Source organism: Coregonus clupeaformis, chromosome 23 (assembly GCF_020615455.1).
Source record: "Coregonus clupeaformis isolate EN_2021a chromosome 23, ASM2061545v1, whole genome shotgun sequence".
NCBI classification, from domain to species: domain Eukaryota; kingdom Metazoa; phylum Chordata; class Actinopteri; order Salmoniformes; family Salmonidae; genus Coregonus; species Coregonus clupeaformis.
This window is the reverse complement of record NC_059214.1, coordinates 38,049,341-38,065,956: the sequence shown is the minus strand read 5'-3', so window position 1 is coordinate 38,065,956 and position 16,616 is coordinate 38,049,341. Positions and strand designations below refer to the sequence as shown.

General features: G+C 44.2%; 1 protein-coding gene across 5 annotated transcripts in view; it reads left to right on the top strand.

The window, feature by feature from the left end:
• Positions 1-14,423, top strand: part of LOC121536993 (microtubule-associated protein 2) — a 150,845-nt gene extending 136,422 nt beyond the window's left edge. For 3 of the 5 annotated variants that reach the window (XM_041844695.2, XM_041844698.2, XM_041844699.2), the window contains 4 exons: positions 2,664-2,756; positions 9,403-9,484; positions 13,501-13,613; positions 14,049-14,423. In XM_041844695.2, the coding sequence (XP_041700629.1) occupies positions 2,664-2,756; positions 9,403-9,484; positions 13,501-13,613; positions 14,049-14,273 (513 nt within the window). In that variant the 3' untranslated portion in view covers positions 14,274-14,423. The remainder of the gene's footprint in view (positions 1-2,663; positions 2,757-9,402; positions 9,485-13,500; positions 13,614-14,048) is intronic. The other 2 variants (XM_041844696.2, XM_041844697.2) reach the window with 2 other exon arrangements.
• The last annotated feature ends 2,193 nt before the right edge of the window (positions 14,424-16,616 follow it).

Genomic DNA, 16,616 nt, shown 5'->3' with positions numbered 1-16,616 from the left:
GACCCTGATACATATACACAGTCATGTAGCATAGCAGAACCTATACAGTACTTCCAATCAACCCAGTACCAGTAGCAGACCTACAGTATCCCATCTACAGTACAGTGACTCCCTAGCTGTTAGTTAGAACAATAATGTGTTTGCTTTTCTAACAGCAACGCAAAGGCCAAACAGCCAACATAACAGAGCCCAAACGCAACCCGTCGTGGATCTGGGGATCGCTCATGCGCCTGGTCTCTCTCATCTTATATCTGTCTGCTGCACACAGTGTGACATGGGCCCCCATTCCAGCCAAAGACCCACTGGTATACAGCACCTCCATCTACCAAGCCCCCACTTATTCCATCACACACACTCTGTCACACACAAGAAACAAACACAAACACATGCCAAATCTTGGCAGGAAGTGAAGCCCCTCTTTGACTCAGAGTTCATTTCAGAGTACTCTTCTATTTGTTGGTGTATCAAAGGGCTGATGCCCTATTCTACCACCCCTATATGGAATGATAGAAAGGGTAATGAACTCCACCTACCTGCTGTGTGCTGTATCTACACTCACATACAGTGGGGAGAACAAGTATTTGATACACTGTCGATTTTGCAGGTTTTCCTACTTACAAAGCATGTAGAGGTCTGTAATTTTTATCATAGGTACACTTCAACTGTGAGAGACGGAATCTAAAACAAAAATCCAGAAAATCACATTGTATGATTTTTAAGTAATTAATTTGCATTTTATTGCATGACATAAGTATTTGATACATCAGAAAAGCAGAACTTAATATTTGGTACAGAAACCTTTGTTTGCAATTACAGAGATTATACGTTTCCTGTAGGTCTTGACCAGGTTTGCAAACACTGCAGCAGGGATTTTGGCCCACTCCTCCATACAGACCTTCTCCAGATCCTTCAGGTTTCGAGGCTGTCGCTGGGCAATACAGACTTTCAGCTCGCTCCAAAGATTTTCTATTGGGTTCAGGTCTAGAGACTGGCTAGGCCACTCCAGGACCTTGAGATGCCTCTTACGGAGCCACTCCTTAGTTGCCCTGGCTGTGTGTTTCGGGTCGTTGTCATGCTGGAAGACCCAGCCACGACCCATCTTCAATGCTCTTACTGAGGGAAGGAGGTTGTTGGCCAAGATCTCGCGATACATGGCCCCATCCATCCTCCCCTCAATACGGTGCAGTCGTCCTGTCCCCTTTGCAGAAAAGCATCCCCAAAGAATGATGTTTCCACCTCCATGCTTCACGGTTGGGGTGGTGTTCTTGTGGTTGTACTCATCCTTCTTCTTCCTCCAAACACAGCGAGTGGAGTTTAGACCAAAAAGCTCTATTTTTGTCTCATCAGACCACATGACCTTCTCCCATTCCTCCTCTGGATCATCCAGATGGTCATTGGCAAACTTCAGACGGGCCTGGACATGCGCTGGCTTGAGCAGGGAGACCTTGCGTGCGCTGCAGGATTTTAATCCATGACGGCGTAGTGTGTTACTAATTCTTTGAGACTGTGGTCCCAGCTCTCTTCAGGTCATTGACCAGGTCCTGCCGTGTAGTTCTGGGCTGATCCCTCACCTTCCTCTTGATCATTGATGCCCCAAAAGGTGAGATCTTGCATGGAGCCCCAGACCAAGGGTGATTGACCGTCATCTTGAACTTCTTCCATTTTCTAATAATTGCGCCAACAGTTGTTGCCTTCTCACCAAGCTGCTTGCCTATTGTCCTGTAGCCCATCCCAGCCTTGTGCAGGTCTACAATTTTATCCCTGATGTCCTTACACAGCTCTCTGGTCTTGGCCATTGTGGAGAGGTTGGAGTCTGTTTGATTGAGTGTGTGGACAGGTGTCTTTTATACAGGTAACGAGTTCAAACAGGTGCAGTTAATACAGGTAATGAGTGGAGAACAGGAGGGCTTCTTAAAGAAAAACTAACAGGTCTGTGAGAGCCGGAGTTCTTACTTGTTGGTAGGTGATCAAATACTTATGTCATGCAATAAAATGCAAAATTAATTACTTAAAAATCATACAATGTGATTTTCTGGATTTTTGTTTTAGATTCCGTCTCTCACAGTTGAAGTGTACCTATGATAAAAATTACAGACCTCTGCATGCTTTGTAAGTAGGAAAACCTGCAAAATCGGCAGTGTATCAAATACTTGTGCTCCCCACTGTATCATCACTATAAAGCAGGGTTCCCCAACTGGCAGCCCACTGGCCGAATTTCACCCGCAGGTGTTTTTATTTGGCCCCCCAACTTTTCTGAGCATAAAAGACTGTAAAAACACCAGCAAATCAGCTCCAAGTGATTTACATTTTTGGAATCTGTTCCAAGGTATTCCCATGCAAAATAGAGAGATATACTGTATGTGATCGTATACAAATGTAAGCAAGGTTTGAAATGATTGTTTTTATTATACTGCATCTCTTTTGGCTTCCTGTGGTCAATTTGCATCTGAATCTAGTTGATGATCCCTGCTATAAAAACATGTAACCATCTATTGAATCTCCATTCAGCATTCCTCTGACCATCATCAACAGTTGTCCTGCCTTCATACATATCTGTCCTCTTAATGTTGTGCCTATACATCCCTTCCATAACATAGAATAAGCTAAGCATCCATCCTCATCCCCATTTAAATAGCCACATTATATCTCTGTATTTCCTCTAGATTCAGATTTTAAACAAGAAGCTGGACTTCAGTCACGTACAGTCAAAATGTGGATCCAAGGATAACATGAAGCATTCTCCTCGTGGAGGCCATGTATGTACCTGTACCTACTGTTCTGTTCCCTCTCTCCCTTCTCCTCTCTCTGGCCTAGTTAGTACACACTCAGTTTGTACAACTGATGCACTGATAGAGACACCACTAGGCAGAATTACAAAATTCGGGTAACGTTCCAAAACTTCCCTGGTTTTCCCTGGAATGTTGGGAAAGTTACCGAAATTTTGCAACCTTACCACACAACAGTTGTGCAAACATTGTTGTGCGGAAAAACTCATCAAAAATATATGTTGTATATCATAACCGTTTTGTCATAACGCCTAGTGCATCAGTTGTACAACCTGAGTGTGTACTAGGCCTCATTTTCTGTCCCTGTATTGGGAGATGAGTGGACTGTGTCCCTCTCTAGCACATGTCCATACAGGGGCCACCCCCACCCTCAGCCTGGGTTAGAATTACAGGGGGGTTGGGGGGGACTGGGCAGCCCAATAATAAATCAGGGTCCTCCCCATAAGAATTGAAATATCAAGAAATGTGTAATATCAAGTCATTGTATAATTCAAACCTTGCCTCCACCCCCGCTCGAATCCTTCTGTCCAACCCCAGCCCCCAGTCCTAGGTCAGCCTGTCTGCCTACATGCTCAATCTGTCCTCTAAATTGTTTTGAGATTTTATTAGGATCCCCATTAGCCGACGCCAGTAGAGACAGCTAGTCTTACTGGGGTCCGACAATGAAAAATACATTACAGACCCAGAACCAAATCTACAATGCAGTTAGCTCTGAGATGTACCAACTCACACCTTCATATGTTTACAGAACTCTCCAATTTGACTGTGAGTGAAGATCTCTCCTGGTCTCTCCCTTGAAAAGCAAACTGTAGACTCAGTTCCACTTATCTCTGAACCCAGAACCAAATCTAGCTAGCTACTGTCTAGCTACTACTAGCTAGCTACTGTCATGGGAGGACAGTTCCATTGATATGTGCACCATTGATATGTGCACAAGACCAAAACTACATAAATCACTGAATTCTTTCCTGAGCACTTTGCCCTGTATGGTTCAGTATTTTCTCTGAACAGCCTGATGATCAAAACTGAAGTATCCACTTCTTGTTCGTCATTCAGTTGTAATATATACCCACTCTAGTGATGGATGTATATATATATTCACATACAACAATGAGGGGGTTGATGCAGTATCATCAACACTTGTGCATCAATCTTCCATGCAGAGTCCACCTACTTGTGCTCAGAATCAAACAATCACTTGTACCTCTCTGTACCTCTTATGAGATCGAACACAATATGGAATATTCAAACCTAGAGAAGTATTAAAACAACTAGTCTTCACAGTATTGGCCTTAAAGTGACATAGGCCTATAGAGAATATGCATATTTATAACTATGTGTGTTATAAGCATTCGTGGTGTATAGAGAAGTACAACATGAGAGGATATATCCAAATGTTTGTATTGTGGTGAGAGAAAAGCAATGGGAGGAAAAATGTTTTCTACTTGTTTGCTGTTTTTCTATGAAGCTTCAGCTGTGACCGCCAACCAGATGACCTCGTTGCCTTTCTCTCTCTTCTTCCTCTGCTCTGCTCTGCTCTGCTCTCTCTATCTTTTTCTTTCTTTCTTTCTTTCTCTATCTCTCTCTCTCTCTCTCTCTCTCTCTCTCTCTCTCTCTCTCTCTCTCTGTCTCTCTCTTTCTTTCTTTCTCTCCGCTTCAATCCACTGCTCACTGTTTCTCTTCCTCTCTTGACGATCTGTTGGCCTCTGACTTTCCTTTCGATTCTCTTCCCCACTCTCTGCATGTCTAGCGTGATACATGTTATATATGTTGTAAATGTCTTAACATGTTTTGTACTTTGCAGCCCGAACAATCCTGCTATTTCTTGTTTGTGTCTCAATCAAACTTGCTTTGTCTCCTTACAGCTACAGCAGGCCCGGCCCAAAAACTGTGACTGTTTTAGAAAGAAATCCTGTGTCTTAGCCATTCTAGTTTACATCCCATTTTCACAGTCTTTGTATGCATCCCAAACATCACCCTATTCCCTAAATAGTACACTACTTCTGACCAGGACCCATAGGGCTCTGGTCAAAAGTATTGTACTATATAGGGAATATGGTGCCATTTGGGTTGCAGAGCAGACACAGTCTCTGTTTGGAACAGAGTAGCGCAGTGGTCTAAGGCCACTAGAGATCCTGGTTCGAATCCAGGCTCTGTCGTAGCCGGCCGTGACCGGGAGACCCATGGGGCGGCGCACAATTGGCCCAGCGTTGTCCAGGGTAGGGGAGGGAATGGCCGGCAGGGATGTAGCTCAGTTGGTAGAGCATGGCGTTTGCAACGCCAGGGTTGTGGGTTCGATTACCGCGGGGGTATGAAAAATAAATAATATAAATAAATAATGTATGCACTCACTAACTGTAAGTCGCTCTGGATAAGAGCGTCTGCTAAATGACTTAAATGTAAATGTAAATGGAACAGACAGTCTGAGTAGTCCTGGCAGATTCAGCACCCTGTCTCCCTGCTGACAGGCATACAGTACATACAGCATGTCAGGGGATGTTACATTACGCTCATAGAATTAGATTCACTAGAACGGATCCATCCCCATTTAAGTCAATTGCTGTCATCTGAGTTGCTTTTTTCCTATTCTATTCATTGTACTGTATATCTACAGTATGTTTACACTAGCTAGCTTTCCCTGAGGATCAGACTAGCTCAGCTGTAGACACAAGGCACAAAGGTCACCGTGGTTACATAAAGAAAGCAAACACAAAGTGTCATGGCCGTCAGTGAGAGACAAACAGGTCTCTCTTGGCTGATATTTTCTAACTGTAAAGATGTAATGACCATGCTAGCCATGGGGAAGTAAGAGGGGCTGTGTCTGATGTCAGAGCTAATCAGGGTTGGGGTTAATTCCATTTCAAACTCTGGTACTAATGTTATACCATGAGGTGTTGAGATGTCAGAGGTTAGAGGTCAGGGAAGCTGTTTGCCGAGTCATTTGTATTAAGCTCTGTGTCACAACCCCAATCTCTCTCCCGCCCATTCACCTCCAGTTCTATAGACATAAACATGAAATAAATGTTATATAAACTCTCATCTCCGACTCCTACAGGTGCTTATTCCCAGTGTTAAACTGGACTTTAGCCCCCCCCCTCTCTCTTACACACTTCCCTCCTCTCTTTCTTTGTGTTATGGTACCCCTTTCTCTCTCTCGCGCTCTTTCTTTCTTTCTTTCTTTCTTTCTTTCTTTCTTTCTTTCTTTCTTTCTTTCTTTCTTTCTTTCTTTCTTTCTTTCTTTCTTTCTTTCTTTCTTTCTTTCTTTCTTTCTTTCTTTCTTTCTTTCTTTCTCTCTCTCTCTCTCTCTCTCTCTCTCTCTTGTCATTCTCTTTATGGTATCTCTCTCTCTCACTGTCACCAGTTAGAGTGCTAGGGAGATGCAGGACTGGGGGCTGCAGGGTTCCTATTCTGGTCCCAGTCTATGTACAGCATCTCAAAGAATTGCAACCTATTCCCTATTTAGTGCACTACTTTTGACCAGGGCCCACAAGGCACTATATAGGGAATAGGGTGCCATTTGGGATGTGACCTGTGTTCACCTTCTCACCTGGTTCTACCTGGCATTGACACCTCTATGGAATTGTCATGCCAGACTTTTTGGCTTGACAGTGAAAGCAATGGAGTTGGAAAGAGCACAAACAGATCTTGGACCAGGTTATCTCCTTTACGGCTGTGATTTCTGTTTCTTAGAGGGGAAAGGGCTAGCTAGTGTAAACAATGTGAAAATTAAAAGATAAATGGACTCACACTGTTGTTTTTCACTGACACCAACCACAGCTCCATCTTTCTCAATACATTCACTAGCATTCTGCATGGTCAGGGTATAGTATAGCTTTTATCTATCAGATACTATTGCAACCCAGGCCTATATGTGTGGCGATACAAGATTAGAAAACAGGTAAATTGATGGTAGACCACACAGTAGGCATGTTTTATTAAATCATCTTGATGGATAAATCTCTTATTTTTCCCATGTTCCTTCTGATTTGTCAGTGTTCTATTGTCTAATGCGTATGCTTCTGTTGTGCTTGCTTTCCCACTCACTCACTCACTCATTCATTCACTCACACTGTATCTGTTGTGCCTGTTGGTGTCATTCCTTCCTTCCTTCCTTCCTTCCTTCCTTCCTTCCTTCCTTCCTTCCTTCCTTCCTTCCTTCCTTCCTTCCTTCCTTCCTTCCTTCCTTCCTTCCTTCCTTCCTTCCTTCCTTCTCTCTCTCTTCAGATCACCTGGGTGTATCATTGCTGCATAACCTCTTCTGTGTCTTTGCCTGTGGCTAATTCCAAATGTGCATTTTTATTGGCTAATATTCTATGGCTAATATTCTGAATGTGCACTTTTGTCTTTTCAGCCTCAGGTTTCACAGATAAAGCTAGAAGTAAAATGTATATTTTTCATTCCTGACCGTGGTTGGGTTGGTTGTCATAAGACAACAGCTCTTCATAACAGAACGAGAGGGTTGTCATTCATTCTCTTTATGTGCACCTAATGTTTACTACAAACAGATAGTAGTCAGTGCTTACTTGGGCTGATAATAGTACATACACTGAGTATACAAAACATTAGGAACACCTGTTCTTTCCATAGACTGACCAGGTGAATCAAGGTGAAAGCTATGATCCCTTATTGATGTCACTTGTTAAATCCACTTCAATCAGTGAAAGGGAGGAAACAGGTTAAAGAAGGATTTTTAAGCTTTGAGGCAATTGAGACATGGATTGTGTATGTGTGCATTCAGAGGGTGAATTTGCAAAACTAAATATTTAAATGCCTTTGAATGGGTTATGGTAGTAGGTGCCAGGTGCACCGGTTTGAATGTGTTAAGAACTGCAACGCTGCTGGGTTTTTCATGCTCAACAGTTTCCCGTGTGTATCCAGCCAACTTAACACAACTGTGGGAAGCATTGGAGTCAACATGGGCCAGCATCCCTGTCGAACGCTTTCGACACCTTGTAGTTCATGCCCCAATGAATTTAGGCTGTTCTGAGGGCAAAAGGGGGTGCCACAATTAGGAAGGTATTCCTAATGTTTTGTACACTCAGTGTATTGTAGTAAATATTAGGTTTTGCTACACTCTTGTCTCTGATGAAAATGACTGGATCTACCCATCTATGTATCCAGTTGACTAGCTAAGTAACGCCTGTGGGAATGAGAGACATCTACACTGATTGAAGTGGATTTAACAGGTGACATCAATAAGGGATCATAGCTTTCACCTGGATTCACCTGGTCAGTCCTATGGAAAGAGCAGGTGTTCCTAATCTTTTGTACACTCAGTGTATGTACTATTATCAGCCCAAGTCAAGCACTGACTACTATCTATACTATACAAAAAAAAAAAAAAAAAAAATAGATTCTAAAAATTTACAATTTTTTGTTTTCTAAAATTGGTAAAGTGGTTATCCCACTGGCTATAAGGTGAATGCACCAATTTGTAAGTCGCTCTGGTTAAGAGCGTCTGCTAAATGACGTAAATGTAAATGTATCTGTTTGTAGTAAACGTCAGGTGCACGTAAAGAGAATTTACGACAACCCTTTCGTTCTGTTATGAAGAGCTGTTGTCTTTTTAGAATCTAAAAGGGTTATTCGGCTTTCCCCATAGAATAACCTTTTGATGAACCGTTTTTGGTTCCAGGTAGAACCCTTTTTGGCTCCATATTTTTTTTTAAATACCACAGAGGGTTCTACATGGAACCAAAAATAACCCCTTTGTAATAATTTTTTCTAAGAGTGTGGGAATGTGAAGAACAATTGGGTATGATGGGTACCCAACCCAGAGTATACTACACTCCAACTATTTACCAATACCACTGTTACTTAGCTAATCAACTGGATAGATCCAGTCCTTTTCTTCAGAGACGGCATGGTATCGTAGTTCTTCAGGGATGGTTGGGCGGCAGGTAGCTTAGTGGTTAAGAGCGTTGTGCCAGTAACCGAAAGGTCGCTGGTTCTAATCCCGAGCCGACTAGGTGAAAAGTCTGTCGATGTGCCCTTGAGCAAGGCACTTAACCCTAATTGCTCCTGTAAGTCGCTCTGGATAAGAGCGTCTGCTAAATGACCTATTTTTTTTTCTTTTTTTGGGTTCTCTTCCTCTTGGTCCTCCCTCCTAGGACAATGGGTATGATGACGTTCTTAACCACTGAGCGTTGGGCCAGTAACCTAATTGCTCCAGGGTCAATAATGGCTGATCTCTGGCTGTGACCCCACTCTCTGAGGGTGTCTCAGGGGAGTGGGATATGCAACATGTGTGAAATAGGACAAATATAAGCACCCACCCACCTAAGCCAAAGTATAATTCTCTAAAACACTGTTACTTTTGGGTAGTCCCGACCTTTACAGCACGTCAGAGACAGGAGATGGTAGTTCTCTGCCTCTTTATCCTCCCTGCTAGCACAATGTGTATGATCAGGAACCAACTCTAACACAGATCATTCCCACAGGCGTTACTTCGCTAGTCAACTGGATAGATAGATGGGTAGATCCAGTCATTTTCATCAGAGACAGGAGATTTTACTGTAGTTCTTCAGGGTTTCTGCCTTGATCCTCCCTCCTAGGATTATGGGTAAACAGGTGATCACCAGAGACCAGGTACCTCTGACCAGGTGTTCCTCTACAGGTGCAGATCCAGACCAAGAAGATTGACCTGAGTCATGTGACCTCCAAGTGTGGATCACTGGACAACATTCACCACCGGCCAGGTAAACAACCTGCTCTACCTGTGTACCGGTATTATACATGTGTTTCTGTTGATTATTTATGTGATGTGTATTATTATGTGATGTGTATTATTTATGTGTATTATGTGTTATGTATTTTCTATGGGAGCAGTAGCATTTGTATGTCCAAGGCATATTTCTCCTTCTTGGACAATAAAGTTGGACAAGATGTTGATCTTATCTTATCTGCCTGGGTCACCCCTCACTGACAGTTGAGAGATATGGGAGCCTACAGTGAATCCACAACGCACTAGAACCATGTTGGGCTTGTATAGGAATTTCACTTTTACCTTACTGTAGATAAAGGAAAGAGTGAGAGAGCATTATAGGATGCATCTCAAATGGCACCCTAATACCTATATAATGCACTACTTTTGACCAGAGACATATGGGTATGGGCTCTAGTCAAAATTAGTGCACTATAGGGAAAAAGGTGGTGACTGACTGCTGCGTCAGAGTCCTGCATCGCCATCTGGTGGTCATACTGATGATCAGCTTCTGTTCAATATAATACATTCACACTGCTACATTCAATTCAAAGGGCTTTATTGGCATGGGAAACATATGTTTACATTGCCAAAGCAAGTGAAATAGAATATAAACAAAAGTTAAATAAACAATCAAAAATTAACCGTAAACATTACACTCACAAAAGTTTAAAAGGAATAGAGACATTCCAAATGTCATATTATGGCTATGTACAGTGTTATAACGATGTGGAAATAGTTAAAGTTCAAAAGGGAAAATAAATCAACATAAATATGGGTTGTATGTACAATTGTATTGTTCTTCACTGGTTACCCTTTTCTTGTGGCAACAGGTCACAAATCTTGCTGCTGTGATGGCACACTGTGCTATTTCACCCAATAGATATGGATTCGTTTTTGAATTCTTTGTGGGTCTGTGTAATCTGAGGGAAATATGTATTTCTAATATGGTCATACATTTGGCTAGAGGTTAGGAAGTGTAGCTCAGTCTCCACCTCATTTTGTGGGCAGTGTGCACATAGCCTGTCTTCTCTGGAGAGCCAGGTCTGCCTATGGCGGCCTCTCTCAATAGCAAGGCTATGCTCACTGAGTCTGTATATAGTCAAAGCTTTCCTTAATTTTGGGTCAGTCACAGTGGTCAGGTATTCTGCCACTGTGTACTCTCTGTTTAGGGCCAAATAGCATTTTGGTTTGCTCTGTTTTTTGGTAAATTCTTTCCAATGTGTCAAGTAATTATCTTTTTCTTTTCTCATGTTTTGGTTGGGTCTAATTGTGTTGCTGTTGCTGTCCTGGGGGTCTGTTTGTGTTTGTGAACAGGACCAGCTTGCATAGCGGACTCTTCTCTAGGTTAATCTTTCTGTAGGTGATGGCTTTGTTATGGAAGGTTTGGGAATCCCTTCCTTTTAATGCATGCATTATTTGGTGTTTTACGTTGCACATGGAGGATGGTTTTGCAGAATTCTGCATTACATTTTTTGAATTCTTGGTTGGTGAGCAAACCCCAGACCTCACAACCATAAAGGGCAATGAGTTCTTTAACTGATTCAAGTATTTTTAGCCAGATCCTAATTGGGATGTCAAATTTTATGTTCCTTTTGATGGCGTAGATGGTCCTTCTTACCTTGTCTCTCAGATCGTTCGCAGCTTTGTGGAAGTTATCTGTGGCGCTGATGTTTAGGCCGAGGTAGGTATAGTTTTTTGTGTGGTCTAGGGCAACGGTGTCTAGATTAAATGTGTATTTGTGGTCCAACTGGACCTTTTTTGGAACACCATTATTTTTGTCTTACTGAGATTTACTGTCAGGGCCCAGGTCTGACAGAATCTGTGTAGAAGATCTAGGTGCTGCTGTAGGCCCTCCTTGGTTGGGGACGGAAGCATCAGATCATCAGCAAACAGTAGACATTTGACTTCAGATTATAGTAGGGTGAGGCCGGGTGCTGCAGACTGTTCTAGTGCCCTCGCAGATTCGTTGATATATATGTTGAAGAGGGCTCAAGCTGCATCCCTGTCTCACCCCACGGCCTTGTGGAAATAAAAATAGGTTGTGGAAATTAAATAGGTTGTCTGCTTGAAATGTTTGGATTTGATAGGGAAGCTGAAAGGTCAAATATACTGTTTAGGCTTTCTACTGCCAAGTTTACACCTTCACTATTACAGTGAAATGTTTTGTCCAGGACGTTGTCTAAAAGGGATTGAATTTGTTGTTGCCTAATTGTTTTTTGGTTGGTTTCTACACTACTTTCCTTCCATCTATAGCATTTCTGAAATTGTGCAGTTCCTTTGGCTTTGATGCCTCATGATTGAGTATTGCTCTGTTCAAGTAGACTGTGATTTTGCTGTGATCTGATAGGGGTGTCAGTGGGCTGGCTGTGAATGCTCTGAGAGACTCTGGGTTGAGGTCAGTGATAAAGTAATCCACAGTACTACTGCCAAGGGATGAGCTGTAAGTGTATCTACTATAGGAGTCTCCTCGAAGCCTACCATTGACTACAGTATGGACAGATCCAGTGTGCGACAGAGCTGCAGAAGTGACACGTTTTTGTTGGTTGTTTTGTCATAGTTGTGTCTCAGGGGGCATATTTGGGAGGGAATACTGTCACCTCCAGATAGGTGTTTGTCGCCCTGTGTGCAGAGAGTGTCAGGTTCATGTCCAGTGTCTCCACAGACTAGTACATGTGCCTAGGCCTGGAAATGGTTGATCTCCCCCTCTAGGATGGAGAAGCTGTCATCGTTAAAGTATGGGGATTCTATTGGGGGGATATAGGTAGCACACATGAGGAAATGTTTCTCTGTTGCGATCATTTCCTCATTAATTTCTAGCCAGATGTTCCTGTTTTGATTAATTTAATAGAGTGAGTTAGGTCTGTTCTATACCAAATTAGCATACCCCCTGAGTCTCTTCCCTGTTTTACACCTGGTAGTTTGATGGATGGGACTACCAGCTCTCTGTGACCTAGAGGGCAACAAATGGGTCCATCTCCTCTATACAATGTTTCTTGTAGGATGACAATGTCTGTATTTCCCTGTGTCCTAGTTAACCCATAGAGGTAATGATCTATTTCCGAAGCACCTTTTCAATTACATTATCAAGTGATGTATCTGCAGGGTATGGACCCCAGGAAGACTAACTGTAATCATGGCAACAGCTAATGGGGATCCAGATAAGGAATAAGGGTCTCTTCTGTCTTTTCATCGGATTGACGAATTATTGATGATAAAGTATAATAATTTATTGGAACATCTTGATGTGTATTCTTTAATGAATTAGGAGATAGAACTGGGTTAATCACGAACATTGAGTTAGAATTGTTTGTTACTGGGCTAGGAATTTCATTGGGGCATTTCACTGTGTGTGTGGGGGAGTAGAGAGGAAATCTGCCCTAGGGTCAAATTGCTTGCTCTTACTTAAATCCATGGCTGTCTTATCTGATGAGAGACTGAAACTAGCTTGTGGCCTTTTGTCTATCTCTTCAAACACAGTGAAGGGAGCGGCACCAGGGTTGAATGGAGTTTGGGCTAGACCTTTGTCTCATTGGTATCTTCTTGATTGATTACAGCATGATGGGGTGAGGTTTGTGTATGTTTCAAGAATTTAGGGCCTTGTCATGTTTAAACTAAACATGAGTGTGTGTGCAAGACAGGGGAGCGAGTGATTGGTTGGAGTAATAGTTCAGCCATCCTCAGGGACAAAGGAAGTGGGCGTGGAGTGATAAAGAGCGGGAAACTGAAGAGGGAGGGATTTAGAGCTAGAAGAGTTGGGGATGATGGTATATAATGTGACGTGAGGGAGGGAGAACGGGGTGCCACTCTGCAGACTGGTATCGGCTTTGTTGAAAACTTTAATAAAGTCATTTATTGATGCAACAAAAACTCTGTAAGACCTTATTTGTAATAAAGTATAGTGGTTATTTTCCACAACAATCTCTCTCTTTCTCTCTCTTACCCTTCCTTGTCTTCTTGGCTCTCTCTTTTTCTCCCCCTCCCCCTCACTCTCTCCCTCTGCTCCACTAGGAGGAGGTAACGTGCGCATAGAGAGTGTGAAGCTGGACTTCAAAGACAAGGCCCAGCCCAAGGTGGGTTCCCTGGATAATGCACACCACACCCCTGGTGGAGGCCTCATTATGGTAAGTCCCATCATACTGTAACCTCATCACAACAAGGATTGGTTGAGTCCCAAATGGCACCCTATTCCTTTATAGGGCCCTATGTGCTCTGGTCAAAAGTAGTGCTCGATAAAGCCAATATTGTCCCATTTGGGACGCACCCCTGATCAGTTGGACATCAGTCTCAGACAGTCTCCTCCAAGGTTAGCACCACTCAAACCATCCATATGACGTCTGTGTGTGTGTATCCCTCACCTGTGTGTGCGTGTTTGTGTGCGTGTGTGTGTGCGTTTCCCCAACCTGTGTGTGTGTGCGCGTATCCCCAACCTGTGTGTGTGTATCCCCAACCTGTGTGTGTGTGTGTGTGTGTGTGTGTGTGTGTGTGTGCGTGTATGTATCCTTCACCTGTGTGCGTGTGTACCTCCTGCCTATCTCATTTACCCTATCTCCCTGTAGATCGAGAGCCACAAGCTGTTGTTCCGTGACACGGCCAAGGCCCGGGTGGACCATGGGGCAGAGATCATCGTGACCCAGTCTCCGGGAACGAGCATGTCAGGGACGGTGTCCCCCCACCGCCACAGCCACCTGTCGTCCTCCGACAGCATCAATTTGCTGGAGTCTCCACAGCTAGCCACTTTGGCTGACAATGTCACCGCTGCCCTGGCCAAGCAGGGTTTGTGAGCGCCTTGACACCCTCTGCCCGGACACTGGATCTCTTGACCCCTGCCTCTAGTCTCACTCCAGTCAATCCCAGCACGGATATCCAGACACCCAGACACCCCCGGACACCTTTACCCTTCCTCCAGCCACCCTATGCCCAAGGCCTGGACCCCCCCCTCACCCCGTCCTGCCTCCAGTTTCACTCCAGTCCACCCCAGCCCCGGACACTTTCCCCCTGCCTCCAGTCTCCCTCCAGTCCACCCCAGCCCCGGACACCTTCCCCCTGACTCCAGTCTCCCTCCAGTCCACCCCAGCCCCGGACACCTTCCCCCTGACTCCAGTCTCCCTCCAGTCCACCCCAGCCCCGGACACCTTCCCCCTGCCTCCAGTCTCCCTCCAGTCTACCCCAGCCCCGGACACCTTCCCCCTGCCTCCAGACGACTAATCCCAGACTCCTGACACCCACAACTTGCTTCCAGTTTAACCTGACCCCAAGCCTCGGACTCCCTCACTTGCCTCTAGTCCATCCCAGGCTCCCTCATCAAGCCTCCACCCAGCCACCAATTTCCCTCCAGTCCACCTCCAGCCTCGGGTACCAGACAGCCCACCCTGCCTCAACCCCACCCTGCCTCAACCCCACCCTGCCTCAACCCCACTCTGCCTCAACCCCACTCTGCCTCAACCCCACCCTGCCTCCAGCCCACTCTGCCTGTAGTCCCCACGGACACCTTCACTTTGCCTCAACCCAGCCTCTACCCTTCCTGCCAGTCCATCCCAGACACCCTTACCCCACCCTGTCTATAGTCCACCCCAGACTCCCTCACCCTGTCCCAGGCCTCAGACTTCCTCACCCCTGCTGCTCGTCAACCCCAGCCCAGACACCGCCATCCTGCAGCAGCCTCATATCCGCCGCCTGATGGAGCTGCCTACCCTGCCCTATGTCAACAAGATAAATGAAGAAAAACAACAACAACAACCCTAAGGGAACTAGAGACTATTTAGAAAGTACTTTTGGTCCATTTTCTGTTGATATTTCCATTCCAAGTACCTGTGCTTTTTTTCTCCATCTTTTATTTGGTGTATTTTTTTTTATGCTGCGTATAGATAGCTAGCTATATAAATAGTTAGATGGTGTCCAAGCACTGACCCAAGATCAGCTTTAGCTGTTTGCACAAAATAATCTGTGTAAGGGCCAGGTATAGGGTGGGCTGGTCTCTGTTCAGTGCTTAGAAGCAGCTTTTTCTTGCCATAGGTAGGAAGTCACGTGGCCATCCCCATACAGTACCCGTGCCATCTCGCCAATACGTCTTGTTTTTCTCAGTAAAGTGCATGGATGCCAGACTCAACATTCACCATACATCAAGCATCCTTGCAGCAAGTCATACTTGTCCGACATCCAACATCCAATATATAATAAATATATCAACAATATATAATAAATATATAAACAATATATATATATATATACAGTACCAGTCAAAAGTTTGGACACACCTACTCATTCAAGGGTCTTTCTATATTTTTACTATTTTCTACATTGTAGAATAATACTGAAGACATCAAAACTAAGAAATAACACATATGGAATCATGTAGTAACCAAAAAAGTGTTCATTTTAGATTATTCAAAGTAGCCACCCTTTGCCTTGATGACAGCTTTGCACACTCTTGGCATTCTCTCAACCAGCTTCATGAGGTAGTCACCTGGAATGCTTTTCCAACAATCTTGAAGGAGTTCCCACATATGCTGAGCAGTTGTTGGCTGCTTTTCCTTCACTCTGCGGTCCAACTCATCCCAAACCATTTCAATTGGGTTGAGGTCGAGGGATTGTGGAGGCCAGGTCATCTGATGCAGCACTCCATCACTCCCCTTCTTGGTCAAATAGCCCTTACACAGCATGGAGGTGTGTTTTGGGTCATTGTCCTGTTGAAAAACAAATGATAGTCCCACTAAGCGCAAACCAGATGGGATGGCGTATCACTGCGGAATGCTTTGGTAGCCATGCTGGTTAAGTGTGCCTTGATTTCTAAATAAATCACTGACAGTATCACCAGCAAAGCACCCCCACACCATCACACCTCCTCCTCTATGCTTCACGGTGGGAACAACACATGCAGAGATCATCCGTTCACCTACTCTGCATCTCACAAAGATACGGTGTTTGGAACCAGAAATCTCAAATTTGGACTCATCAGACCAAAGGACAGATTTCCACGGTCTAATGTCCATTGCTCATGTTTCTTGGCCCAAGCAAGTCTCTTCTTCTTATTGGTGTCCTTTAGTAGTGTTTTTTTTTGCAGCAATTCGACCATGAAGGCCTGATTCACGCAGTCTCCTCTGAACAGTTGATGTTGAGATGTGTCT